This window comes from Passer domesticus, chromosome 1, assembly GCF_036417665.1.
Source record: "Passer domesticus isolate bPasDom1 chromosome 1, bPasDom1.hap1, whole genome shotgun sequence".
NCBI classification, from domain to species: Eukaryota; Metazoa; Chordata; class Aves; order Passeriformes; family Passeridae; genus Passer; species Passer domesticus.
The window spans coordinates 37570410-37597692 of record NC_087474.1 but is presented as its reverse complement, the minus strand read 5'-3'; the positions used below and the strand labels follow the sequence as shown (position 1 = coordinate 37597692).

The 27283-nt window shown below is 45.5% G+C and overlaps 3 protein-coding genes and 1 long non-coding RNA gene across 14 annotated transcripts in view; 1 reads left to right on the top strand and 3 right to left on the bottom strand.

Moving 5' to 3' along the window:
• Window positions 1-439: 439 nt before the first annotated feature.
• On the bottom strand, window positions 440-6012 carry RPL15 (ribosomal protein L15). Of its 2 annotated transcripts, none has more exons than XM_064414512.1 (4): window positions 5877-6012; window positions 4254-4435; window positions 2683-2819; window positions 440-796 (listed from the first exon to the last, which is right to left on the bottom strand). In XM_064414512.1, the coding sequence occupies exons 2-4, from the start codon at window positions 4423-4425 to the stop codon at window positions 491-493; spliced, it is 615 nt and encodes a 204-aa protein (XP_064270582.1). In that variant the 5' UTR covers window positions 4426-4435; window positions 5877-6012; the 3' UTR covers window positions 440-490. The 2 variants fall into 2 exon arrangements, with proteins under 2 accessions (XP_064270582.1, XP_064270575.1); XM_064414505.1 differs by having other exon boundaries at window positions 4254-4438; window positions 5877-6010.
• NKIRAS1 (NFKB inhibitor interacting Ras like 1) lies at window positions 5991-23057 on the top strand. Of its 2 annotated transcripts, none has more exons than XM_064414522.1 (5): window positions 5991-6119; window positions 7047-7140; window positions 7855-7979; window positions 15573-15814; window positions 18656-23057. In XM_064414522.1, exons 3-5 carry the CDS (start codon window positions 7886-7888, stop codon window positions 18893-18895), a joined length of 576 nt encoding a protein of 191 aa, XP_064270592.1. In that variant the 5' UTR covers window positions 5991-6119; window positions 7047-7140; window positions 7855-7885; the 3' UTR covers window positions 18896-23057. The 2 variants fall into 2 exon arrangements, with proteins under 2 accessions (XP_064270592.1, XP_064270598.1); XM_064414528.1 differs by lacking the exon at window positions 5991-6119 and adding an exon at window positions 6163-6227.
• On the bottom strand, window positions 9307-13613 carry LOC135287707 (uncharacterized). The gene is made up of 3 exons (XR_010351264.1): window positions 11878-13613; window positions 11732-11795; window positions 9307-10443 (listed from the first exon to the last, which is right to left on the bottom strand). It is a non-coding gene; the product is annotated as an uncharacterized LOC135287707 (long non-coding RNA).
• The window catches only part of UBE2E1 (ubiquitin conjugating enzyme E2 E1), a 45481-nt gene continuing 41031 nt past the window's right edge, over window positions 22834-27283 (bottom strand). For all 9 annotated transcript variants that reach the window (XM_064414444.1, XM_064414453.1, XM_064414466.1 and 6 more), the window contains 2 exons: window positions 24507-24654; window positions 22834-23596 (listed from right to left, as the gene is read on the bottom strand). In XM_064414444.1, the coding sequence (XP_064270514.1) occupies window positions 23499-23596; window positions 24507-24654 (246 nt within the window). In that variant the 3' untranslated portion in view covers window positions 22834-23498. The remainder of the gene's footprint in view (window positions 23597-24506; window positions 24655-27283) is intronic.

Here is a 27283-nt window from a genome sequence, read left to right as displayed (position 1 = left end):
TTTGTAGCTGAGAGGCCTAAGAGCTGGTTTGACACTGAAGTACAAAAAACCAGAACTTGAAAAATGAAATAGCCATTAGTATTTAATTACCCATAAAATATAAATGAGCACTTTCAGTTTACATCTCATTGCACAAGATCAAAGCTGGCCTTCAGTCCAAGCACTGGACCAACAGAGACCCCAACCTACAAACAGCAACTAAATAAACTCAGACCAAGAGAAAAAAGAACATGGACCAGTCCCTGGGCTTTCAATACACACTGCACACATCCTTCCACGTTATCAAAAGTGAAACCCATCACAGAACTCTATACTCGGGGCCTACAATCTCCACAAGTATCAAATTACATTTTCAACTGCCCGTCAAAATATGGAAACACCTGAACTGCAGGAGAACTCTACGCTTATCCACACAACGCAAGAAGCAGCAGAAGCACTGTTAAGTTGAACAACCTGCAGGATCTTTATTAGATGGCCACGTTTACAAGGGTTAGCGGTAGCGGTGCAGCTGCAGGGTGTTGCGCCGTCTCCAGGCGGCGCGGCGCGAGCCACCGATGGTGTGGTGGAACTTGTGGCCCTTGCCCAGCCCGCGGCTCTTGCGCCCGGCTGACGTCAGCCCGCGCATCTCTCTGTGCTTGTGGACGGGCTTGGTGATCCATTGGGTATCGGGGTTCCGCCTGATGGTCTTGTGGAAGGGATCGATCAGGATCACTTCAAAGAACTTGTAAGTGGAATCTTCACCCACCCAATACGAGTTCAAGACTCTCAGAGCGCCGCAGTGACGGCCAGCACGTTCCTGGAGGAAAAAATAAATGCAACAGGCTGTAAAACCATGGATGCAGGGCGCTCTTCATGCAGAAAAAAAAGGCTGTCTGGATTCCTGCATGAAACAGGTTTTAAAGACCATGAGCAGGAAGGTGCTCGGTTGACAAAAGAAAGAACTCTGTGTACACAGAAGCACCCAGTCAGTAAAAACACAATGTTAAAAATAAATTCAACGTGAAGATGAAGAGCATGAGCTGCACTTGGGGTGACGGAACAATCTTTTATGAGAAGTTATGAAAGACTGATTAATTTCCACATCCAAAGCTACAGGGGAGAAAGAAATTTCTGCAGAGTGTAAGCCTGTACTGGTAGGAGTAAAGGGATAGCTGATGCAACAAATCTTTGTACCACTGCTGGTGTATCAGTGTGTGCTATTCCTACCCTCACTTGTGGTTAGGAAGACACAATCTTAGTTTGGAAAACAAAATAAAGCAGAAAATAGCAATTATGCAACTCAATCTGCTTCTCCTGTCAAGAATAGTTTATTTAAAACACATTAAGTGTGTTTAATTGTAGGACTTTATCATCATCATGAGGAAGCATGAACCAATGGAACCCATTCATCTTCTTCCCCAGTGTGATCTTAACCTATTGTTACAGGCTTTCCTAAAGAGCTTGACTATTTTCTGTACACGGAATAACATCTTTTCAAGTCCTTTTATTCTAGTGTGAGAGCAACACCTGTATGAAGTATCAGAACACCAATCACCCTCAACCAGCTTCTATTCGAGGATGGGAGTTCCAACTGAGGCTTTGCATTTCTGTAATCTGAAAAATTTAAGTCTTCCAGAAAGACTGTGTCAGATTCAGAAAATTTGAAGCTCAAACTGAGGGCAAATCACCCCTTCTATAGCTGTCCTAAGTGAGCATGTGATAGCCATCAGGTATCTGGGAATAACACATATGAAGAGAGTGCCACCAGCACTGAAAACAGAACAGCATTTTTAATTCAAACTCATCACCTGTGTTTCTCTTAAATAAGCATGACCCATTTATATTTTTTCCCTGAAAAAAAATCCCACCATATTCAACTTGCAGAAGTCACTCAGCAATATTTTCAAAGTCCTGAGAACAGAAAAGTCTTCTGCTTGAAGATGGAAAAGAAGTGACACTAACCCTTCTTCCACAATGCCTAGTTTGAGAATGCAGCCTGCTATTATCTCTAACCCACTGAAAGAGGGTTTTTTTTGTAAAGGTGAGAACTCCACCTCTTCCAGACTACAACTGTGATAGCAATGAAGCTTACAAGATCTCATCAAACCGAAGTTTACATTTTGAGTATTTCAGTAACAAGATCTCACCTAAAAATAAGTTAACCACCAAGCTGTGTGCTTGTGAGGTACCAGTTTTTTATCAAGAAGCAGAAGGTCTCTGGCACACTGCCTTCACTCCTGCAATACAGCTAAGCGTGCTGTGCTGCACTACACAAACAGGTGCTACAGGCTTTAGGACAGGAACTCACGTGTACTTTGTGAAAGGACCATCACCTACAGCTGGTGATCCACACCTTAGCACGTGCAAGTTCTTATTTCTCATGCTCAGCTCTTTATTTTACTGTGGCTCAGACTAGTTACATGTTTTTCACAACAAATATTGTGGCATACTTGGGAAGTATGAACTTCACCAGACCACTCAATTGGTTCCCACAGACCCCATTTTAAGAGTCTGAATATTTTTTTATTGTCTCAATAGTTTTTCAAGATTGCTGCTTTCCTGCCACCATTATTCAAAATCTTACTAACAGTTTATTAACAAAACAGCTGGTTTGGTTCTGTATTTTTTGTCTCTGAGTATTTTCAGCTTTTACAGCCTAAAACTTTCCAACGCAAATTTGTGAGCAGTAACCAAAACACTCACCTCTGCTACAGACTGAAGACTCCGGGCAAACTTGAGCTGGTTGACACCATGATGCACAGGTTTGCCATAGGTTGCACCTTTGGGGACGGGGCGTTTGCGGCCTCCACGGCGAACGCGGACACGGTAAATAACGTAACCTAGAACAAAGAGCGGCTTAAGAACTACAGCACTTCTAGCAGCAATTTTCATTCCTGTACTGCATTTCCAATCCCTCAAAATTTACATGAAGTGCTGCAACACTAAGTCATTTCGCCAATTTTTACCAAAATATACAACTTGAGGAGGATAGTGCAAGATGGTTTTGTTATTTTCATTACAAATGAGTAAGGAAAGTGATATCCTGATGCAACTGGTTTTGGCTCCAAACCACTATCCAGTCCCAAACCAACTAAGATCAGCTACAACTATACTATAATACAATCATTAAAAAAAAACCACCAAAAAAACCCAAAAAAACCAAAACAACAACAACAAAACCCCCCACAAAACAAAAAAAGAAAAAAAAAAAAACAAAAAAAACAAACCAAAAAAAACCCCAAAAAAACCCCCAAGAAAAACAACCCAGCAAAACCACTACCCAAACTGCACAATTCAGATGGCAGCACTCAAAAAGTACTGAAGCACAAGCCATCCACAAACACTGCTGAAATCTGGTCACTGAGAAATGACAAAGCTAGACAGACATGACAGAAGTGTCAAGTCCTAGCTTTTTATTTTCTTTGTGAATAAATATACTAGGTTTTTAAATGGATTTTCACAAGTTGCACATGGATGGCCACTTTTCCCATTTCTTTCCCTGACCAGTATCTGTTTTTCAATGACAGTACAAGCTTCATCATCTCGCCCAAGTGCATGCAGCTGCAATACAGTCATAATATGGCTTGGGTTGGAAGGAACCTTAAAGATCATCCAGTTCCAATGGACAGGGACACTTTCCACCAGACTAGCTTGCTCAGAGTGCCATCCAACTTGGCCTTGGACATTGCCATGGATGTGGCAGTCACAACTCCTCTGGGTGGTCTGTTCCTGTTCCTCACCAGCCTCACAGTAGAGTTTCTTCCCAGTATCTAATCTAAACCCGCTCTTTCAGTCTGAAACCATTTCCCTTGTCCTGTCACTACATGCTCTTGTGCAAGTCTCTATCCAGATCTCTTGTAGCTCTTTTCAAGGTGCTAGAAGGTCACAGTTCAGTCGCCTGAAAAAAGTCAAAGTAACAGATGACAAAACCTGGGTAGAGTAAGGCCATCCCCCAAACCTAGGAGACTAAAACCCCTCTCAATTGTGTGGCACTAACACTGCACAAGAACAAAAACTGAGGCCAAAGCCCACTTGCTCTTTACCTGCCAGAACGGCAACAGAGGGCACAGATGTGAAATTAAGTGAAGTTAAGGTTTTATGCTGTGGGCACTGCTACCAACTGAGGACATTTACGATATTCTGTTCCCTTCATACAGGACACTTCAGTTTATTGGGGGATACTCCACTTTCTGACTCTGCCACTCTGCCATCACCAAAGGAAGCCATGTCACGTGATTGTGAGGCACAGGGACCTCAGCTGTGCGTGCCCTTACCTTGCTTGGCCTTGTAGCCCAGCCTGCGGGCTTTGTCGGGGCGCGTGGGGCGCGGGGCGCGGTGCAAGGCCGACAGCTGGCGGTACTGCCAGCAGCGCACGCGCAGCAGGAACCGCATCACGTCCGACTGCTTCTTCCTCCAGAGCTCCTGGATGTACTTGTAGGCACCCATGTCTGTCTACCTGCTGGACAGAGAGCTCAGTGAAAACAGCGCACCAGGAACAACTCCCAGTCTGAACATCTTCCAGGGGGGCACTGCACCAAATCTCACACGGAGCAGCGCTGAAAGACAGGGAGCTCCCACGCTCCCTCCTACCACTGACACATCTGGGAACACGGATCACACCTGGCAGCCTCCAGCACGACACCCTGCAGGCACCATTCCAGCAATTCTCTTCCTCTTCTATTCATTCTGGAGGGTTAAACTCCTCAACTGAGAAACTTTCAGCAGCGCAATGTCTGATACTGCCAAACCAAACAAGTGACACCGGAATTGCGTTTTGCGTACAAATCCATCAAGGACTACAGGACTGCGAGGAGCGTGGCCTTCACTGCTAACTCTGACTGCAGTCAAGCTTGTACTTCTAAGTGAAAGCTTAACAGTTTTATTAGAAAGTGGAAGTTTAACAGCTGCTTAAGAAATGAGCTGGACTGGGACTTTTGCTTCCTTAGAGCTACTCACACGGTGCCTCCCACACCTCAGGAGAGACAAGGCCTTCCTCCACATCTGCTGAAACTGGGCTTTGAGTAAAATGAGGCACTACTGACCGTGTCACGCTGAAAAAGAAGCGTCATAGCTCAGTGTGCTACTGCTGCTGACATTTGTGTTCTGTTCCACAGATGCCCTGTGGGTTTTGATAAAGTTATTTTTAAAAAATCGTTTCTGCTGGGCACCATCGGGGATAGCTTGTATAGACTTCAGCAAAGCCAAGGATCAAGACAAAGTTCTTACAGGTCACGTTTCGTTCTTATGAAAGCAGTGATTATTACAAACTCACTCTTATGAGCTGAGTATGTCTTAATAATATGAATATAATATATGTCTATAATGAATATGTCTTAATAGTTGAAGACGTTTCAAAAATCACCTATTACTTTATTTTGTTATCATGTTTACTGCTGTTTTCCTAAAAACCTCTGAGGCCTTACACACCCGCAGCAATCAGCACGTGTACGTGATCTCAATCAAGCCCCCACCCAGCTCACCATCAGACACACGCAGCTCACTTTATTTACATTAAAAACACGCCACGAACAGTTCGGGTGTGATTTTGGGTACCCCTCTTGTTTGAACCTGCCCACCTGCACCTCATCCATTCCCACCCCCGGCCACCCCACCTTTTCCCGGCCTGTTGGCACAGAAAACCCCGCGATCAAACCGCAAACCCGGAGCGAACCGGGGCTCGCCGTCTGCCACCGCCCCGCACCCGCTCTGCCGCGCCAGGGCTGCCGCGCTCCCCTCCCGCCCCGCCGAGGCGCGGCCCGCGGGCCCTCCTCCACCGGCCTCCCACAGGCCCCGCGCCGCAGGAGCAGCCCCGTCCCAGCCCGGGACGGGCGGATGGGCGCCCGGATCGCGGGATGGGCGCGGATTGAGGGAAAGGCCGCGCGCGGACCGGCCCTCACCTGATGGCGCCCAGCGACGGAAAGGAAAGGCCCTACTTCCCACAAACCCTCGGGCCACAACACACTTCCGGCGGCGGCAGCGCTGCCTCATGGGAAATGTAGTCCTGCGGGCGTGCGGGCCGCGCGCTCCTCCCCGCCCGGCCCGGCCCGGCCCGGCTCGGCCCGGCCCGGCCCCCCGCGCCCGCCAATGGGCGGCAGGGGCGGGCCCGCGCGGCTCCGCCGCCGGCCGGGACGCCTGTCCAGGTGCGCGCTCGCGGCGGGGGGCGGCCCCGGGGGCGCGCTCGGGGGCCGGGCGCTGGGGCACGGCGAGATGCGGCATGCCCCGAGACACCCGCTCTGCCCAGCGCCCAGGTCAGGGATTGGGGGGAGACTTTGCTTAAAACCCTGAAAAGAAGCCTTAAAAATATATCTCTAAAATAATAATTATTTTAAAAATCGTAAGATTATGAGGAAAGTCTGAGGGAGCTGGGCTTGTTTAGTTTTGAGAAGAGGAGGTTGGGGGGAACCTCATCCCTCCCGGAAAGGATGACTGCAGTGAGGCTGGGGCCGGTCACTTCGCTGTGCCTGCACTGAGAGGACCAGAGGAAACGGCCCCAAGCTGAGACAGGGGGGCTAGGTTAGGTGTTAGGAGGGCAGTCAGGCATTGGGAATAGGTTGCCCAGGGAGGTTGTGGAGTCACCATCCCTGGAGGGGTTTAAGAGGCATCTGGCTCTGGTGCTGGATGATGCGGTTTAGTGGTTACGGTGGTTGATGTTTGGGCTGGATGATCTTAAAGGTCTCTTCCAACATAATTACTCTATTCTATTCTAAATAATAAATACTAAAGGGAAAAAAAAAAAAGCCCTAAAACCAATCCTAAAACCTTATCAGGGGAGGGTAGGTAGAGGGCACCATCCAGTCCCTGTTCTGCAGGCCCTGGCTTTCCCCACTGATCTGCTCCTGTCCCTGCTCCCCTCCCTCCTGCATGTGGCACGGCACAGGTTGGATGGGGCGTTGAGCGACCTGGTCTGAGTGCTGGCATCCCTACCATGGCAGGGGCTGGAAGGAGAGGATCTTGGAGCTGCCTTCCAACCCAAGCCATTCTATGATTCTGTGAGTCAGGCGTTCCCAGCCTGCAAGTCCTTTCTGCCTCCCTACCTGCAGCTGCAGGATGACCTTTCTGTTTTGCAGTGTATGCTTTTCTGAGCACCCTGGCTTGTGAAGCATTACTTGGTTAAACTGGAATTGAAGCAGGACAACGCCAGCCCCTCCTGGTCCAGAAAAGGTACTCTTCACCTCTCTTTGTGGGAAGTGGCTCCAAACAGCAGAGTCAGGGCCTGGTGCCCTGCCATAGCTCCCTGGCAGAGGGAAGTGCCCCAAGCTGCTGGATGCCTCCTGCTAGAACCACCCCCCCACCCATCAAACTGCTTTAAAGCAGACCAAAAAAAACCTGCTTCCTGCCTTTGCTTTCCTGTGCTTCTGCCTTTAACCCTCCTGTTTTGTAGCTCCTAGTCCATAAAAGCTAGAAACTTTCTATCAGCAGAATAAAGGGGGAGGAACCACCATTTTCTTGCCACCACATTTCCAGAAGCCATCCTGGTACCATGAGATACCATCAAGCCCACTGCAAACCCAGGAAACCCAATAATGCCATGCACACACATGCCAGCAAACGCAGCCCCTGCCCTGGGGGTGTGCATGCTCCAGCACTCCCAGTCTCCCCAAACCTGACAGGACAAGTGTCGAGCCTGCAGGCAAGCATCAGCACCACTGGCAGCAGCCTAAAACCTGAAAAAAATGGTGTGGGAGGAAACTCTAGTCCTAAAAATATCAGTCGCTGGCGAGCGCTGGGAGGGAGCTGTGCCCCCGCTGCTGCTTCGCGCTTTGCCTTGCGCCTTCCGTGGGCTCGGCTCCCATCCCCATCCCATCCCCATCCCATCCCCATCCCCATCCCCAGCCCTGCACCGTGCCAGGCTCACAGCCTCCCGTGTCTGCACAGGGCTCTGCCGTGGAACCAGCCCTCGGGAAGCATGGGAAAGGGCTACAAGGTGGTGGTTTGTGGAATGGCCTCAGTGGGAAAGACTGCGATTTTGGAGCAGCTTCTCTATGGAAAGCATACTGTCGGTGAGACATTTTTACTTTTGGGGGGTGGCTGTTTCCTTTTCTAGCATCTTGGTCGGTGTAGGCCCCAAAACACCAATAATGGAGGACTGCAAACTGTGCTGAGGTGAAGGAGGAAATTAATACGGTTTTGTGTAGCATCTCTGGGCTGTTCTTAAAATTCACAGTCCCTTGCTTATGGATTTTTAAAAGAGTTGTGGAGAAGAACCCGTTCTGTGATGTTCCCAGTAATAAAACACAGGAATGTTCAAAAAGAAACAAACACTGAAAGTAGGTGATGTGCCTGCTGCGTATTTACAAAAGAAATATCTTGTTCCCTGAAAGGTGCCGTGGATGCCTGAAAAATAAATAGCTGTCACATGATGAGTGTAGACACTGTTTAGACTTTTGTTTCATCTTAAATCTTTATTTTGCTTGGTTTTGGCTAACATTTAATCAAAGCTCTGGAAAGAAAAACAGCTCAGCTTTAGGTTCCACGTTCTCTGCTGAATTTTGAAGGCCAAGTGTCTCCACTCTCTAAGAAATCCCCACGGGGAAAACAGACTTGACAGAGGATCAGGGGATGCCTGAGATTTGCTGTGCACAAAAGAAAGGGAACAAAGGCAGAGCCTGCACGTTTCCCTCTGTTTCCACATTTGGCTTTGAAAGGAAGGGCAATGATCATCAGGCTGACAAATTATTCCTGCCTCACCTGGAAACAAGGGGTGGCACCAGGGCTTTGACAGAAGATGTTTAGTCACTTTGCATTTTTTTCTTGAGCCGGTAAATTAGACGTCGGGATAAGTTGTTGGATAAACACAAGGATTTCTAGCATGGTGCTTTGCAGCACTGCACCTTTAAAATGTGTGGATGGGAGGAATTTGCTGGCAAAGCGTGATACAGAACTGTGTGCTAATACCCGTGTTTAAAAGGAGGATTTCCTCTAATGTTGCAGCAACATCTGTTTCCAGCATCCTACTGAGCACTAGGCACGTAGCCCCGTGTAGCTTTCAACGTGAAGCTTGCAAAGCTTTGCAGGCTGGAGGTTTTTCCCTTTGCTGCCGCCCTGCCTCTGCTCTGTGCCGGGCTGGGTGACTGTCAGAGACACCCGAGCAGCATGAGCAAGGCCACGTTACTTAAATCGTATTGCCTTGCATTAATTCCTGCCTCCTATTAGCAACCCCGGCAGGAAGGATATTCGGGTGTTGCTGATCAGAGGAGCTATTTATGGAGCCAGCCATGTACATGATTATACAACGTCATGGACTCTGGCTGACATAACCGGAGGGAGGCCTCGTGCCTGGGGTTTAGCCGTGGGTGTCCCTCTGTCACTCCCAAATGCCCTGCTCCAGCTTGGCCATTGAGCAATGCAGACCTCCCCACTGGCCCCCCTGCACTTAAAAAGATCATTTTTCCTTGTCTGCAGCTCTGCTCTTATTTTTTGGAGTTACTGGGAAGGAACAGCTGATAGCAGATGGAGAGTGCAAGGGGAGAAGGAAGAAGGTAGTTTCCTGTTTTCTGTGATTTTGGTCAAATCATATTCCTAAGACATTCTGAGAAAGAGGGCAAGTAGCAGAGACAAGATGAAGGTATGGAGAGGGTCATTACAGAGCTGCTGCATCCCCAAGAGATGATTTGCCATGGCCCAGCAATTTTGATATCCCTTCCACAGGCCATCAGGCACATTTGAGGGGATGGACCAACAAACTGGTGCTTTTGGCAGTCCTGCTGGGTGGTCACCATCCTCCCTGCCTCTTCCTCAGCACATAGGCAGTTGTGGCAGGGGTTGGCAGGAGTATGGGCTGGTGAAAATGGTTCCCAGAAGACCTTCAGCTACTGTTCCACTCTGTATTGATTTAACTGCTGAACTGCAGGGGCAGGATGCCATTGTGAGGATCTCACTACACAAGGACAGAGTTTGAGGAATGGCGAGTCTTTGACTGCTCCTTAGCTGAGCTGCTTTAAACTGCACAACGGTGCTACCATTGCAGGGGTGGCCTTTCCACACCTGAAACATGATTACAGGATCCTGATCCTCGTTTCCTAAAGCTTGTGAGCTCCAGAAAGCTGATACGTACATCTTGGCTGCTGGCCTTTTTGGCTGGAGGCAAGAAGGGACTAGTGTGTTTGCTGAAAGCCTGTCTGTTCAGAGCCAGCCAGCAAGGCAGCTCACCAGGCAGGGCAACATGGACACAAGCTGTTTCAAAACCTGTGCTTCCTGACTGACGTCAGGAGCAGCTCTGTGGCCGCTCCAAGGGCCCAGGAGCCGTGGGGAGGATGGCCGAGCCAACAGAGGGAGTCTTTCCGTTCTGATGGCAGGCACGTGCCCCTCTCAGTGACAAGAGGCACGCTAGAACTTGGTTGGAGGCTCAGAGCACAAGGTCTGCTGCCATTCTCCGGGGCGTCGCAGCCCCTGTCGCGAGGGTCTCCTCCTGGCTGTAAATCAGCCACACGTCTGTCAATGCTCACGTGCCTCCTGTTGACTTTCCTGTGAAAAGGAGTGGTGGCACAGCTGGTGTCAGGGAAGTGATTAGAGTCCTTGGAGGTTTCACGCTGCTATGTAAAGCCCTTGGCTTTGAGCCCGTGCTCCTGGCTGTGTGCTTGGTGATGGTGCTGTAAACCCAGTGGCACTGTTTTTTTTCCTAGAAAAACAAGCACCTTCAGGTCTCCCTGGTTTGTCATGGATGAAGTCCCTGAGTGCCACTTTTACTTATGTGGCCAGCAGCTAACACTCTTCCAAAGACACTAAGATTGCTTGAGGTCAAAGAGGAAAAAGTACTCAGGAAGGAGGAATACCCTAAAAAAGGACTATCTGTGTCCCTGTAGCATGTGAGCAATGATGTCTGGTGTTGGATTTTGTGCTAGGCTTTAAACTGCAAGGGAATTTGCCTCGTGTCCCAAGATGGGAAAGGAGAGGACAAATAGATGAGAGACACTCTCAGAGTCACGTAAAATAATGTAGCTATTGCAATGCAGACACTCTCGCCAAACTAATACAAGGAATTAGAAAAAATACAAAAGGAAATGTTTGAAATGGGTGCAGATTTAGCATTGAGTCATGTAGAGACTATATTGCCATAGGTCAGGACAAATAGTTGCTGAGGATTGCACATGTGGATGTGGTACAGATACAGGTACAGCAGTGTGCCCAGGTGGCCAAGAAGGCTGATGGCAGCCTGGCCTGCATCAGAAATGGTGTGACCAGCAGGGCCAGGGCAGAGATCATCTGTGCTCAGTCTGATGAGGCAGCACCTTGAATTCTGTGTTCAGTTTTGGGCTCCTCTCAAGAAAGACATTGTGGGGCTGGAGTGGGTCCAGAGAAGGAAATTTAAGCTGGTGAAGGGAAGGCTCTGGTGCACTACTGTGATGAGGAGCAGCTGAGGGAGCTGGGAGTGTTCTGCCCAGAGAAAAGGAGGCTCCAAAGGGGGATCTTATTGCTCTCTGTACCTACCTGACAGGAGGGTGTAGCCAGGTGGGGGTCGGTCTCTTGTCCAAAGTAACAAACAACAGGACAAGAAGAAATGGCCTCAGGTTGTGCCAGAGGAGGTTTAGATTGGATATTAGGAAAAATTAGGGAAAGGCTGCTCAGGCAATGGAGCAGGCTGCTCAGGGAAGCGGTGGAATCACCATTCCTGGAAGTGTTAAAAAATCAGATATGGCACTTGTGGGGACATGGTTGAGTGATGGGCTTGGCAGTGCTGGTTGAACAGTTTGACTCGATGATCTTGGAAATCTTTCAGCCTTAACTATTCTATGATTTGGTGATTGTCTGGTACCTGGGATGATCTCTCTTTTTGTGACTTAAATGTTGTGTTCATCCAAATCCTCCACCTTGCTGTCCTGAAGAAAGAGAGGCCAGTTTTATGTCCTCAGTCATGAAAAGGGTCCTTGACTAGCAGCAGGAGATTGTCCCACTAAGTACCTGTGGTACCTGGCACTGCTTGGCCTGACCTCTCTTGACCAGGCTGGCAGGAGATTGCTGGCTTAGCTTTGGTACAGGACATGTCTGTAAAGATGGATGTTTTTCTTTAAACAGTGTTCCTCTTCAGTGATGGTGCAGAAAGGAGTCTTTCTTCTGCCTTAAAAATATTTCTGGCCTCTCAGCCTACACTGAAACTTATCAGCTCAACAGGAGGAGATGAGAACTGTCCATTGTAGAAAACTTATCTCTGCCTCCTGGCTGTGTAAACAGCTGGCATGGTCACGTTACTCATAAGCAGCTACTTCAGATCCTCTTACTAGCTAGGAATGAAAACACCATATATTACTGTGGTAGAAGCCATAATGAGAGAAATTGCCTCACTCGTTCCAGCTGGAGGGATTTGGGGTTTTGGCTTACACACTTTGGATGTGGAGGCTAATTAACCTAATTATGCATTCATAGAATCATAGAATGATTTGTGTTGGAAGGGACCTTAAAGCTCATCTTCTTCCAACCTCCTTGCCATGAGCAGAGACACCTTTTTACATCTTCACTCCTTAAATTAAAATTTCCTGGTGATAGAGTTGCAGTCAGCTTTGCATTTTAGAAATAGTTGAAAATGGAACTGAATGTATATAGCTGAGGGTCAAAACCTGGCTATTTGTTGGTGGGACCAGTACTTCCCTAGCAGCTAAATCTAATCAGAACAGCTCCTCTTGAGGTTTGTCCAGCTCTTTCCCAAGTCAGGGATCCTCTGATCCACTGTCTTTTGAGATCTAAATAAGAAAAGCCTGTTATTAACATAAGGAATAGCAGGTTTTAGGAGCTCTTTGCTGAATTCCTCTGGAAAAAGGCAAAAGAGATTACAGAGGAGCTCTTCAAAAGTACTCAAGAAGACACAAAATTTGTACTGTGTTAATGTTCCATCTGGGAACTTTTGAATTTCCATCCCTCTTGAAATTTTGCTTTATTTAGGTATTTGCAGTTTATCTGCTGTGCATAGCCTAAGTGTGCAGTATTAGTATATTAAGCCTTTTCTTTTCCTCATTGGGAAGCCACAATGGGTTGGAACAACACCCAATTTGTGACAGAGGCTTCCCGTTGCAGTTCCTCTGTGGCAGCAGTTGGTAAAAAACAAAGACCTTTTTGCCTCTCCTAAGATTTGCACTGGCTAAGCAGGTGCTAGAGAGTGGCATCACTTCTGTCTATTCCTCCTTTCCCTCTCAAATTTTTTTATATCTTTAGTTTTCAAAAGAAGTGTCACATTGTGCACTGTGTTGTTAGTTCCCCTTCACCCCTCCAACTTCTGAACCTGAAAACTGGCCCATGTGCTCTGCTCCATGGTAAAACTAGACAAACTGGCAGCAGTCTGCAGGACAGGAACTTCCCAGCACAAGCTGCCCTTGCCCACCCAGGTCGAGGTGGTGGAAAGATGCCTGAGGATGCCAGTGAAGGGAAGGAGAATCAGGATCTTTGTGGCAGGGAGGATGGGATGGTGCCAGCACCTTTCTAGGACAATGACTAGTGTTCTTCTCTTGCAACAACTTGCCTGACCCACTTTGAATGGAGACCTAGGGAGTGTTTGAATGGGATGCTACTAACAAGAAGTGTAAATGTCATTGTCAGCAAGGTACAGCTGGGTACATGGTCTGGGCTTTAGGAGCAGGACCTAGAATAAGGTGACACAGGTATTTGTAAAATAATAAAACATTTCTATCTTTACTTAGGAGACTACTTGCATATACTCCCCCCCCCAGTGCATGTAGATGAAATTTCACCTCTGGAATGTGATACTGGTGCATAAATTTCAACTCCCTCCTAAGTGCCCCCCTATTTCACATCAAAATTTGTTGCTCTACTCTGCTGAGTTAAGTCCCAGGTCTTAAATTTTCCTCTTGGTTTTTAAATAGGATGTTAAAAGACATACTTTTCACTGCTGCTTTTAATGCCATTAGGAAGAGATTGTCACAGGATAACAAGGATATATTAGAGGCTGTTGGATTACAGTGTAGCATTTAGAGGATGAAAAACTGTACAATATTATTTGTTGCTTTAAAAAAAAGAAAGCTTAGGTACTTATGGTTCTTTCCTTCTTGCCAAAGCCATGTTTACTGATGCTAGGTATTTCCTTGACCTGTCTGTACAATGCAGCAAGGCAGAGCAAGAATACAGTGCTGTGTCTAAACAACAGTGCTATATCCAGAAAGGGCTTTGTTACTACCTCAGTCTTTAAAAGTGCCCCTTTAACACATTCTACAATCACACAGGATGCATTTGTGCTTCCTCTTTTCATTAACCTTTGCTTTGTCCTTCTGTTCTTAGTTTTGCTCCCACACATTAGCATGGCTATATTTGGAGGCAAGATAAATTAAATCTTTGGAAACCTAATAAGAGTTTGATCTATGAAGACTGCACAGAGAGGGGCAAAAAGAACAGTTTGTGCCACTTTCCTGCACAGGAATGCTGCATACATCACAGCAAACCATCAGCGTGGGTGGAATGCTTTAGCTTGTTTGTCAATGTGAAGTGTTTTGAGTAGTGTCACTGAATATAGCAAAATCCTTATTTTCATAGGCCAGATAATCCCTTGTGTTTTCTTAAACAATACACTAAAAATGGTCCCTTTTTGGCAGACAGAGGATAAAGCAGCACTCATTATTGTAGTCCTGCAGCAGCAAACAATTGTATATAGGAGTGCAGTGGAGGCAAAAACGTGGGTTGCAGAGGGCTTATATGACTACTTAAAACCAACTCTGAAAGTGGCCCAGTTACACTATACATAGATTGTTTCAACCTGTAACCTTATGCACCTGTATCCAGGAGGAACACAAAGCTAAGGTGATTGATGTGTTTTCAGGTTTGGCTTAGGAAAAAAATAATTTTGATTAGTTCAAAGCAAGCTGCCTTGAATTAACCTCACATTTACTGTGTGGAGAGGAGGAAGGAAGGAGGACCACTATGCTGATAGTCAGGGTGGAACAGGTGATACATATATGAAAGCTTGTTACCTTGTGCATGCTCTTGCCTTGCAGTAAATGAACTTGTTCCTATTAGCAAATCTGATTCATTTTAAATCCCTAGGGGATGGAAAAAGCTCACTGTGTATTTGAGTAAATAGAGGATGGAACTTTGTTTGCCTGCAAACATCCCTTTCTGGCTTAATTTCACGTATTGGTTAGTTATACCACTTAATACACATTCATTTCCAGAATTATTCCTTTGGCTCCTGCTTCTGCAGTATGATCCAGCTCATTATGAGGAAAAGAAGTAGGCTTAAGATGTTAGTACTTGACTATCTGGTGTTCCCTGGCTGTTGTTCCAAAAGGGTATGTTTGGGCAGGCTCGTTTTGCAGCGTGTTTGGCACAGAACTGGTACAACTGGCTGGTTGGAGTTTGGAAAACTTGGGAGGAGAGCATATATCTTATTCTATTCTGAATGTGCATGTTGCATAGATTAATTTTACAGGCATAATCATGTGCTTACATATGAATGTATTTACAGTGGAAATAGCTAGTGCAGTCATCTATGAATACAGCCCTCCAAGGAGATGCCAGGCAAGGTCAAGGCCTGGTCAAGTCACTCTGTAAAACAACACTGAAAGCTACTGTGGGGAAAAATTCTGCTGCACTGCAAAGAATTCTTATAGTGAGGCTGTACTTACAGCAGTGGAACGTTCCTGCTTGTTTTCAAACAGGCTTAGAAGAGGGTGCCACGATGGAAGATGTGTATTTGGCATCGGTGGAGACAGACCGGGGCGTGAAGGAACAGTTGCGGCTGTATGACACCAGGGGTCTGCAGGAGGGCGTGGAATTGCCCAAACACTATTTCTCTGTGGCTGATGGCTTCGTGCTGGTGTACGCCGTGACCAGCCTCGAGGCGTTCCAAAGAGTCGAACTGCTCAAAAGGGAGATCGATGTCTTCAGGGACAAAAAGGAGGTAAACGCGTGCTTGGCTAAATGCTGCATCAGTGATAGGAAGTTAAGGTCCCAAAGGCCAGCTTTTGTTTCTGTAAACGTTGTGTACAAAGGAAAATGAAGGTACCCACAGCCTTGGGCAACCCAGCAAAAAGGAGTCCTTCACATGCCAGGGAAGCTTAATTCACATGCCATGCAGGTCATGCAAAACGATGGGGATTTTTTTCGTCCTTATTTCCTGTGCTGCAGCTAAAATTGAGTCAGCTGAATGCACCAGCCAGGACAATTATGACTAATAAAACATATGGTCTACAGCAGTGCAGGCTCATGTTTTTTTAGATATTGTACAGGGGAAGTCAAGTGCATAGAATAATGTAACGAAGGGTATTATCTTTGTTTGTTTTGTATTCATGTACTTGATGGCTTACAAACTAGTGTAATTGACAATGGGTCTCCCAGACATTAGTCAATTGGCAAAGCAGCTTTAATGTATTTTAACAACCATATTGAATCAATTCAATTGTGTGAAATGACTGCTCTATTTTCCCTTAGAAAGCAGCTAGTGTTTTCAGCTGACAGCGTTCCAGCTTAGCTAAACAAATATAACTTGCATGTGGCATTAGCATTACAGCTTTTCCTACAGTATCTATATTCTGGAGTAGTTTTCCCTGTTAAATGTCTTTAGCCTACAGCTTTCCAAATGGCTGTTTTATGCTGTTTAAAAGAAAAAAAAAGCATGAAGAATTAATTGGGTAATGGTTGGGAGGGACTTTGCAAAAGTGTAACTTGTTTTGTACTGACAGCACACAGGGTGGTAGAGGAAGGCAGGCTCAAGTTTGACGGCAGATGAATGTGCAGTCACAGCAGAAGTATGTTAGGTGGTAGGGCTGGTGTGAGCTGCACACTGTCCCTGTATATCAGGGACACAGGAGTCAAGCACAACTCCCCTGCAGGGCAAGGAAAGGTGGACAAGCAGGAAATTTTTCCCAGGCACTGTGTTTTGTGGTGGCCCTGATTTGGTACCATACAGCATGTTGTAATGCAGAGAGGGAGTCACAGCCCCAACAGGATCTGCGTCCTGCTCATCCGTGTTACCTGTCAGAACTCTTCTCTCTCATTGCATGCAGGTATTTTAGAAAAAAGCCAGTTTGCTTATCCTTTTGGAGAGCTTAAAATTGTGACTCTGACTAAGAATCACTTTTTTAACATGGTTAAAAAAGTGGTGGCCACAGTAAGATGGATAAAATAGTTTTCATTCCAATGATTTCCATAAAAAATAGGCTTTAAGATATACAAGGTGAGACCAGGAGTCCTACCTTAAGGTAAACTGTTAATCAGCAGATTAATGATTCTGTGACTTAAAGTCTGGGCTCTGCTAAAATGAATTCTTTACTGAATTGGGGATGTATCTCCACACATGGTTCTTCTGAGCTGGCAGAACTTTAACTCGTTGAGTGGCACAGTCTCCTGTTGTGTGGCAGATGACAGAAAGCACTGATGGCTGGTTCCTTGCCTCTGCTGGCTGTGGGGGCTCTCCAGCTCACACCTGAAAGCCTGGCCAAATTTTATACTAAATAGAGGTTTTGTTCTGCTACACTGACAGAGCTTTGCCATAGCTAAAATTCAGATGGAGCATGCAGTAAATACACATGAAGATTATAGCTTCTTTCAAAGCCTTCACAGAGGGAGAAAATACCCCTAAGCAGCATTTTTCCAAACACCCTGGACTGCTGTAGAAAAGAAAGGAAGTCTCAGACCTCACAGGAACAGGACTAACATCTCTAGCTGGAAAGCAGCAGAAGGCATTCTGGAGTTAGCCTGAACAGGAAAGAGCAAGCGTGGCCACAGCAAACCCCACAAATCTTCATCAAGAGAGGACTTTTATCACTAGATCTTTGTCAAACCACTAGTGTGCAGATGAAAACAGAATTTGACTAAGGACCTTGAACTAAAAATGTAGGCATGGTTTCCCCCTAAGAGCTGGTGCTAGTAAAACATTTTAGGGAACAGTTAACTTAAAATAAGGAGGACCAGTAGCTTCATATGGCCAGCACTGCCTTTGGCATTTCCTAGAGTTGAAGCACTGGGAAGGCTTCATGTACCTACTGAGCTCAGCCACGCTGGACTGTCTGGGTGATAGTGACACAAGTCACTGGATGCATCCTTACAAATGCAGATCTGAGTTAGTAGAGCTGTGCAGCTCTTGAAACTGCTCCCCAGAGGATGCTGCTGGTGCTCATCTGTGCCTTTCAGCACACTGTCCCCTTCAGCCCTTGGGGTGGCTCTTGGTGCCTGGGGCTGTGCAGCCAGCAGGGCTCAGCTGGGAGAGGGGCCCCATAGCCCAGCCTGCCTGGGCTGCTGGCACGGTTGGCTTTATTTATGTTGTGGGATAGGGCTTGGGAAAGAAACAAACTGGGCAAAATCCACCACTGTGGGATCCAGGCTTTCTCTGCTGCTGTGCATTTTTTCATCTCTCAAGCATCTGCTGCTGTGACCTACTCGGATGTCATGCTCTTATCATTTGTCCAGGGCAGCTCAATTGCCAAGTAAGTGGAGAATAGGGCTGTTTAACTTTGGATCTCTTGGCTATTGTTTCCCTTCAAGCAATCATTGAGGGCGGGAGTGGGGTGGTGAGAAGGGGAAGTCCTACATATCCTATGATTAAAACAAGCTTCCAACCCATAAGTAGATGAGGCTAATTCAAATCCCAGACCCTGATATTCCAATCTATATGCAACTTACCTTGTGCCAGTGCTAAGTTACAGAACAAGACTGAACTATGTTGCTACTTGCCCACTGTTTAAAAGGATGGTGACTGGTGGATGGTTTTGGTATCAAGCTCACCCTCTTGTTTGGTTTGTAGGTTGCAGTTATTGTCTTGGGGAACAAAACTGACCTCCTGGACCAAAGGCAAGTGGAAACAGAAGCAGCACAACAATGGGCACGGGCTGAGAAAGTGAGACTGTGGGAAGTGACTGTGACAGATCGGAAAACACTGCTTGAACCCTTCACCTTCTTAGCTAGCAAACTGTCCCAGTCCCAGAACAAATCAACATTTCCCTTGCCTGGAAGGAAGAGCAAAGGGAATAACTGTGAAAACTAGACTAGCTTAGCATTGTCTCCTGCTGCCAGGTCACAGTCTAAGTCCTTTTTGTGCCATTTGCTTCTTGCAGTTTCACTTAAAGCAATAATATCATTCAGCAATAAAATCAGCAAGCTTACAGCTAAGAGGTATCCTTCCTTCTCATAGACTTGGCTTGGAAAAGCTGCTGGTGGTAAAAGCCTCAAAAAGCACTTTAGGAGAGCAGTTATTTTGTAGTCAGGGTTATGGAGGAGGAAGGGATAGATGGATACCTCTCAAGCAGGGGCTTTTACTATGCCTGGATACAGCCATGTTGAGGGACAAATCAACAAGCTTACCAGTATATAATCCCCCTGCACATCTATAGCCTGTAGTCATAAAAAGTATTAGCTGCAATAAAGCATTCAATTTGGAAAGGTGATATATTTGAAATGGCAACAGTTCTTTTACCTTGACCTTAAACAGGGCCACAGGGCTTTTTGATGCTGCAAGAGGCTGAGATCAGTGTCTTGCTGTAGGAGAAGGATATAGAGCAGGAGGAACAATTACCAGATTTAGCCACTGATGTTTTGCTAGTGTCTGGAAGAAAAAAAACCACCCCCCACATCTTCTGGGAAATACCCCAACATGAACCTTGTCAACAAAGTCTAGTAAGCAGTGCTTTCAGGTCAGGAATTCATTTGTGGAAACCAGAACAGCTCTCAGAGCACTCATTGATTGAACAACCACCTAAGGACAATATAGCTGTGGGTTTGTTCCTGTATGTCCACTACAAATCCCATAGGTATCCCACATTCCCACAGGTGGTCATTTTACTGAGAATTACACTGACTGATTTTGTATAAGCTGGGCTCTGCTTAGGGCACACTCACCTGGCTGCCCAGGCAAGTGCAGCAATCCACCCTCCCTAGGCCAGGTAGCAGCTGGAACAAAGCTCTGTATGACTCTGCAGGTGGGGCTAAGGAGGGTAGGAGGCTGCCTGCCTTTTTGGAGAAGGCTGCCTGCCTTTCTGCCTGGCAAACCTGTGTGCTGCAGGAATCTGCTGTCCCAGGCCAGCCTGGCAGTAAACTGAACAAAAGGGGATATATAGAGTGACAGAATGAGCAACTTTTCCCAGAGACAGGGACCAGTTTTTGGCATCTAACAACCTCCTGTACTAATTGATGCTGCCTTTTCCTTATATTTGAAGGCAAGAGCAGAGAGAGGGAGTGAAGTACCCAGTTTCTGTATTTTCCACTAAATTAATCCTCTTTTGAACAAATACTGAGAATTTCACTGTGAATCAGCAAAACCACAAGCATTATTTGCACTGTCATATCATGACTGCTAAATAGTGTGCTTAATGATCACAATTAAGCTCATAGTATTGCTCTTCCTGAATACTGATTAATAAAGCCTGTCAGCATTACTAAAGTCTGTCAACATTATTAATGTCAGAGCACCAGTACACTTCACTAAAAATTAAACAGGAATCTCTACCATTATAATGAAGGTAGATGAAACTGTTTATGTGCTTTGCTCAATATAGTTTGCATTGCTGTGGCCAAGGAGTAAGATAAGAGAGCAATTATGAATGAGCAAGCTCTTGTAATGCCCTCCTAGGAACACACAATTGTTTCCACACTGCAGCTGAGTAAGCACAATAGCACGACCTCTGTGTACCTGGCCAGTAAGAGTCATTGTCCCCAGCGCTGCTGCAGGATGACACTCCCTCCTCACTCATTTCCTACTGAACACACGTGTACTCCAGGCTTCTCTCTACCCAGAAGGCTCCATATCTACCTGCATGCTTGGGAAGCGGAGGTGACTTCAGAGCAGCAGTGGTTCACCTCCTTGCTGCAACCTCTTACCAAGGAACGGGTCATGTTTCTCTTCTTCAGCTCTGCAGAACCCTTCTGGAAGTGACTTGAATCAGCCTTGGATCAATCAAAATAAGTGAAGATGTCCACTAACAGCACATCACTAAAGCTGACCCTTGAGCCAAGGGAGTGCAGGTTGACAAGTCAGAATGAACTTAAAATGCCTGGAGATGGAAAGAATGGGGATGAGTGGTTCCTGTCCAGCTCTGCATGCTGCAGACTTTGTGCCAATTCTTCTGCCAAGACTGATGTCACCTGTAGGCTGCCAGATCTGTGCAGTGCAAGTGTAGCTTGCTCACTTGCTCCACTGGACTCCCAGGACTTGACAGTGTTTTAAGTCAGGCAAGAGAAACAGTATCTTCTAAATGACTAAGGTAATTTTTCCAAATAGGCTACATAAAGGCAAACACATTTTCTTTGATTTGGCTAAATGTAGAGTTTAAATAATTCGAGGCATTCAGATAAAAAAAGAAATCACCACCCACTGTTTTCTTTCATAAACTTACTCCGATGTTTTTCTAAATATCATAGTCTTTTACTGAGAAGTGATGGAAAATCTAGTGTCTCCTCTGCAAATGATATGCACACAGTGGCTGGTACTGAGTAAAAATGAAACTTGCTGTAGTAGAGTTTTACACAGGGCAAATAAGCAAAGTACAGAGTATAACGTAGTAGCTAACGGGCAGAACATTTATTTAGTTCTTCCTGTTCCACTGACTCAAACCCTGTTCTAGGTTACTGGGATCACTTACCTTCTGCAAAACTAGTACTTCACAAGATAATGGAGAAAACTTATTATATGAAGAAAAACAAATTAGTTTTGTTTGAGAAAAATATCTTTCTCTGTTCCTCTAAAGCCTCTACCCTGCTGAATAGACACTGTACAAATCACTCGCCCCCACCAGTTACAACAGTTAATTTGACATGTCCTGGTGGCACAAAGAAAGAAGCTGGCAAAAAACTACTGAGATTAAGCCATTTACCTCTTTACTCAGTAGAGGAGAAGGAAAGATCACCAGAGGTGCTCCTAGTGTGATGTAGCTATGTGCCAAACAGGTAAACAGCTGAGGGAGCTCATACCCCAAAACATGCACTGTGTCAAATGACAGCAGTTCAGCTGATGGGTGTACAGTGCTGCTACCCACCCAGCGAAGGAACGGACACCTCTAATTAACAGATTACTTTGGACCGAGTTATATTTGCTCTGTATCTAGATAGGAAGGGAAGTATGTAAATTAAATGCATACAGAATTTATTTCAAAGTACCAAGCCAAGTCTGAGAGCACAGGTGGCCACCCAGCACTCACAAGAATGTCGCGAGGCGAAGCACTTGCCATGAAAAATGAATCTGTGCTTCCGGCCTTTACCTTAAGGGAGTGGTCAGAAATGCCATACCCACAATTAACTTCCCTGTTGCTACACACCTCAGTGCAAACACTATGTCTCTAGGAGATAATCTTTATAGGTAGTTAAAGGATGTACAGATACTCCTTTACAGTATTGTCTGCTACCTTACCAGGACACGATTCCTACTCTTTCAGGTGTGAGTAGACCACTCCACCAGAAAAGCATCAAGACATTCTTTCCTTCCTTTTATTTCCTGTCTCTTTCCGTTCCAGATAGCTTACACTTTTCTGGTTGTACTTTCAAACAACATGCCAGTCTTGCGGAGGCAACACTGTGAAAATTTAAGCTAAAAAGTAACTATTGTGGACTCTGTGGCAAGCTACCTCCTCATGGCCAGGTCCCTGCACAACACCTAGTGAACAGTTGTAAAGGTCTTATGCTGTCATTCACTGTGTGGTTGTCTAGCAGTGTCTTCCTAAAACAGCAGCAGTCAGTGCACTCACCTGCAGATCTCCCTTGTCCATAACCACAGCATATATCCTCCAAAGCTTACAGAGACACCATTCTGGCAAAATGACAAAGCAAAGGACTAAGCAGAAATCTTTCCTTCTTATTTTTTTAAACATCTTTTTATTAGCACAGTAACAAATGCAGACTTAAGTAGCCCACAACATACAACCAATCCACTGAGTGACTCCTATTCCACACCTTACAGTTAAACAGCTTAAGGTATTTCACTACAGGTTACCATAAGTCCTGATTAAACCCTTTATTCTTTTCACAAAGATAGATTGGCTTATAAAATAATACATTAACTACTTCTCATATCATATATGAGGCCATATATCCACCTCTCCATATCACAGATCATGAGATGACAGTCTTTAAAAAGGATTTGTTAAATACCAATGTGCCCTCCATAGGGAAAAACAATCCCAACATCTTTTTACAAAAAAAAAAAAAAGAAAAAAAAGAAACTCAACTCAGAACAAAATAAATCCCTCAAACCCAAACAAACAAAAAGCAGAAACAGTGTGTAGAGTCTTGAAAGGACTTTTACATAAATGTCAACCTATGTACCTGTACAAAATTAAGCTGTTTTAATCTTTTACATATTGCAAGCAAACTGAAAACCAAAGAAGTCTAAGAAGTTTACATTCTTCTCGGTACTATATGTGAGCTAATATTGCTGAACTAATTACAGTCTTAAAGTATGCTATTCCAAATCCTAGCTGTCTACTGTAGCAAGATACCTTAAGTTACAACAACAAAATCTTAGGAAATAAAAGACTGAATAAAATCTGTTATAGAAATACCCTACTCTTTACCAGCACCCTCCCACCCCCCCACCCCTTCAAAATCATAAGCAGCTCTTTCCATCACAGACAAATAATGTAAGAGTTTGATGAAAATCCAATTTATGTAGCATATCTTTTGGTCCATTGTCTGGCCATTCTGTCATGCTCTGCTCTGTTAGTCATATACTGAGTGGCAATGCTTCCAACCAGGGGATCAGCTGAAAAGGAAACATACCGCTTATTTCAGACAAGTTACCCAATAAAAGCTTTTAAATAAAGCTGAACTATAAATTTCATAGAAGGCAAACACACAGGTAAGGTGCACTGTAACAACCTAAACATTGATGATCTGCATATTCTCTGATTTGTGTATTTATGGTGATGTACTAATCTGTAATTTAATAGTGTGAAATGCCAATAAAGTTTTAAGAAGTTTAAGACACAACAATAAGTCATATTTTGCATTATTGAGGGTTTTCACCAACTCATGCTTTTCAGGTTTATTTTATTCCTTCTAAGGGTGCCTGAGATACTCATGCCAAGCGTACTTGTAGCATTGTAAAGATGCCTTCTAGGAAATATAAAATCTCAAGAATGGGTTTAGTACAACAAGTTTAAGTACACTGTGAAATCTGGCCTTTCTCTCCTCTTTAGATATATAAAAATGCAACCTGTAAAATGACTTTGGAAATGAAGACATATTCCTCTTAACTCTTGTGGACAGCAGGTGGGTTAGAACTGCAGTGATGACCACTTGTGGCATAGTTTGGCCACTTCTTTTAAATGGATGATGGAATGTAAAAGGTCAACGCCCCGTTTTCAGAACCGTTTGTGGCTCTTCAAGCTCTGTTACTGAATTATTGCAGCCCTACAGACCAGCTAAGGCTGCGTTTGGAAGGAGCTTTCATGTGCAGGAGTATCACTTGTTTCCCCATGGGTCAGCCTGAGGAGCAGTGAACAGCAGGCTGGTAAGGGTTATCCCCCTCCACCACCTCCAGCCCCTCTCCGACTGCCCTGGAGAGGGAAATGTGCTCCACTGGAGCATGGGCTGAGCTGGCCATACCAATGGAGTGAGGAGGGCCACGTTATTTAGGTGCTGGGAGGAATGCAAGGTGCAGGTGGACTTACCGGGGTTACAGTCTGTGAGGAGGGAGCAGATGGAGAGTAGAACTTTAGAAATGGTTAACGCTGGACTCCAGTTGTCTTTTAAAATGTCCAGGCAGATGACGCCTTGGCTGTTAATGTTACAGTGGTAGATCCTTGTCCGGAACGTTACCTGCAAGAAAGGCGTGTGAGCGGGTGTGCCGGGGTGCCGCGGGCTGTGGGGAGCGCCAGGACAGCAGCACCAAGGGGGCAGCGAAGCAGCGCCGGGCTCCGCGGGTCTGGCCCGCCTCGGTCCCGGGCCGAGCCGCGCCGGGCTCCCCGGGCCGCCGCCGCCCTCTCGCGGCGGAAACAGGAAAGAGCCGGACTTAGAACAAAAATGAGAGCCAGCTTCCACGGTCAATGCAAAACACAGGTCATAGTGGGTTTAATTTCGTTTTTCCACTTTTTTTCTGTTTTTATTAATTTTTGTATTTTTGTTCCCAGTGACAAAAGGGCCCAGGGCCTTAACACCAGCATTTTTCTCCTTCTGGACTCCCAAGGATTTGTAAAATCCTTCAGACAGACCAAGGCACTTGGAATCACAGCTTCCATCACTTCTAAGAGGCTCAGCAATAAGAGAAGTTAGTTAGATTTATTTATTTTTATGATGTAACTGAGCTAGGCAACTTGCCATAGAAGCTATCCAAAAGGGAAACACAAGAAACACAAGCACCAGGAGCTGAGCTCAGAACACCATGGGACCTACAGAGAGGCCTTACCCTGACTCTCTGAGTGAACAGCAACAACAAATTTGGTGCAATTTGAATGGATTAGGAGCATGAAAAAAGGCTGGTAGGTTCATGTCCTAAATCCTCAAAATTTGTCAGCTATCCACCCTAGAAATTTTATTGTCTGTTTATAGGTCACAGGAATATTTGCAAAACACACTCGGTAAGTGTGTGGTATGACAAGAACACACCAGTGCTTTCTCTCGAGATGGGACCAGCCCACACATAAAACTTGCCAGTCAATCGTCATTTTTTTCTACTGCCTTTCTGATGCAAAAAATTTGCCTGTGACCCTCACTCTCACAGGCGTGGGGAGCAGGCACAGGGTGGGGTGACAGCTACAGAAGCCTGGTGACTGGCATGTCCTCGTGCACTGAATCCATGCAGTGTTTCCAAGAATGCTCCCAATGCACAGAGCACATGGGCTATTTTTGGACTTGCAAAAGCGGTTACTTGTCACACAGGAGACACCCACACTGCATGCTTGGGGAGATTTTACGCTTTATTTCTTGTGAGCTGCTTGGATTTTGGACTAAAACAGGAAGCAAACAAAGGAAACCCCAAATCCCTGCACGTTTGCACATTATGGGGGAAACAGCAAAATGACTGCAAGAGATCAGAGATGTGTTACCCTCCCACATCTTCTGCAAAAAGCTGCCACTCCAAAACCAAGAACTCCAGATGCTTTCTACCTGAGGAGCCTTGGAGGTAATAGCAGACACGAAGCCTAAATGACCTTTGTTTCCCAGATCATCTAATCTTCGGAGGAAAGGCAGCAATTACTCCCTGCAGTCATGTGGAACTCCACGTGCACCAGCCTGAGCAGAAGGCGGATCTGCCTCTGCTGTACCTGCCCCAAGCCACACTGTTCAGGGCAAAACATATTCGTGGCATTTGCAGTTGCTGGCAATGGCTCTGCCTCCTGAGCAGCCCTCAGCCCAGCCCTGCTGCTTGCTCAGTATTTCTGTGTTTGACCTGCACCTTTGGTCTCCTTCCAAGAAGGTTTCTAACTGTAAGCGAGGTAACCATTTTGACAGTTTAAACACTTCCAGAAGGGGAAGCGTGGACTATTTCCAAGCTGATATAATAAGGACCAAATTAACATAGGTCAACAGTTCTAATTTGTAAAGACAGAATGTTGTTAATCCTATTCTCAGCACAAAAGCTAAATACTCTGTAGACAGTCTCTCAGTCCAGTTGACTAATAACTGATAACAAAGCATGAATGCTGTTTGCCTTTAAGAGCAAGAGTTATTTTTAAATTATTTTTCATGGAGGAGGGGAAAGTGAAAATGAAAGAAGACTCCCATATACTTGCAGAACAGCCTGGTTCCTTAACACACCTTAAGATCTTTAAGGGATATATATCTGTGGCACTGAAAGCAGTTTTGTCCAGTTAGAGGAACTCTACCAAGCACTGTGGAAAAATATCTACGTTTGTTTCCGCTTTAGCAGCAACTCAGAACTAGGATGGTGTTAGACATATGTACTCCAGCTGTTTGCCATTTCAATTTTAGCTGATGGCACAAAAGCCAGCAGTGCAGGGAAAGCAAATGGAATTGGAAGAGGAAGAAACTGAAGGCCTACTAGAAAACAAAAAAAATATTTAAAGTAAATGCTCATTACACCCTAAAGAGGGGAAAAACCCCTCACATCAAGCTAGTACATTCAGACCAAAATCAAAAGAAACTGAGTTACCTGGAAGGTAGTGAAGAGAACAGCATGTGGAATAGCAGAAAAATATAGTGTAACTGAACAATCCTTTGGAAATGTCCCACCTGAGATTACATTAATGCAGTAACTACATGGAGTTAAGCACAGCTTTTGAAAAGACATAAAAGAAGCTAATCTCAACCTTACCCTGAAGTGATAGCAGAGGTTAATTTACACAAGCAGCAGAATAGGAGTGGGTGGAAGGAAGTGGTTAGAGGTTATTAATACAAATGATCAAAGCACACACCCCAGGTCAACACAAGCTACTGTTTTCACCTCAGTAAATGAAATCAAACCCAACTATAATGTAACTCTTGGGAA

Bases quoted from the DNA above. Each gene is read 5' to 3' on its own strand.
- RPL15 (XM_064414512.1), bottom strand. From the start codon at position 4,425: ATGGGTGCCTACAAGTACATCCAGGAGCTCTGGAGGAAGAAGCAGTCG. The intron at 2,820-4,253 runs GTAAGGGCACGC...TCTTTGTTCTAG, and splicing joins GGGCTACAAGGCCAAGCAAG to GTTACGTTATTTACCGTGTC. The intron at 797-2,682 runs GTGAGTGTTTTG...TTTTTCCTCCAG, and splicing joins GTCTTCAGTCTGTAGCAGAG to GAACGTGCTGGCCGTCACTG.
- NKIRAS1 (XM_064414522.1), top strand. From the start codon at position 7,886: ATGGGAAAGGGCTACAAGGTGGTGGTTTGTGGAATGGCCTCAGTGGGA. The intron at 7,980-15,572 runs GTGAGACATTTT...GTTTTCAAACAG, and splicing joins CTATGGAAAGCATACTGTCG to GCTTAGAAGAGGGTGCCACG. The intron at 15,815-18,655 runs GTAAACGCGTGC...TTTGGTTTGTAG, and splicing joins TCTTCAGGGACAAAAAGGAG to GTTGCAGTTATTGTCTTGGG.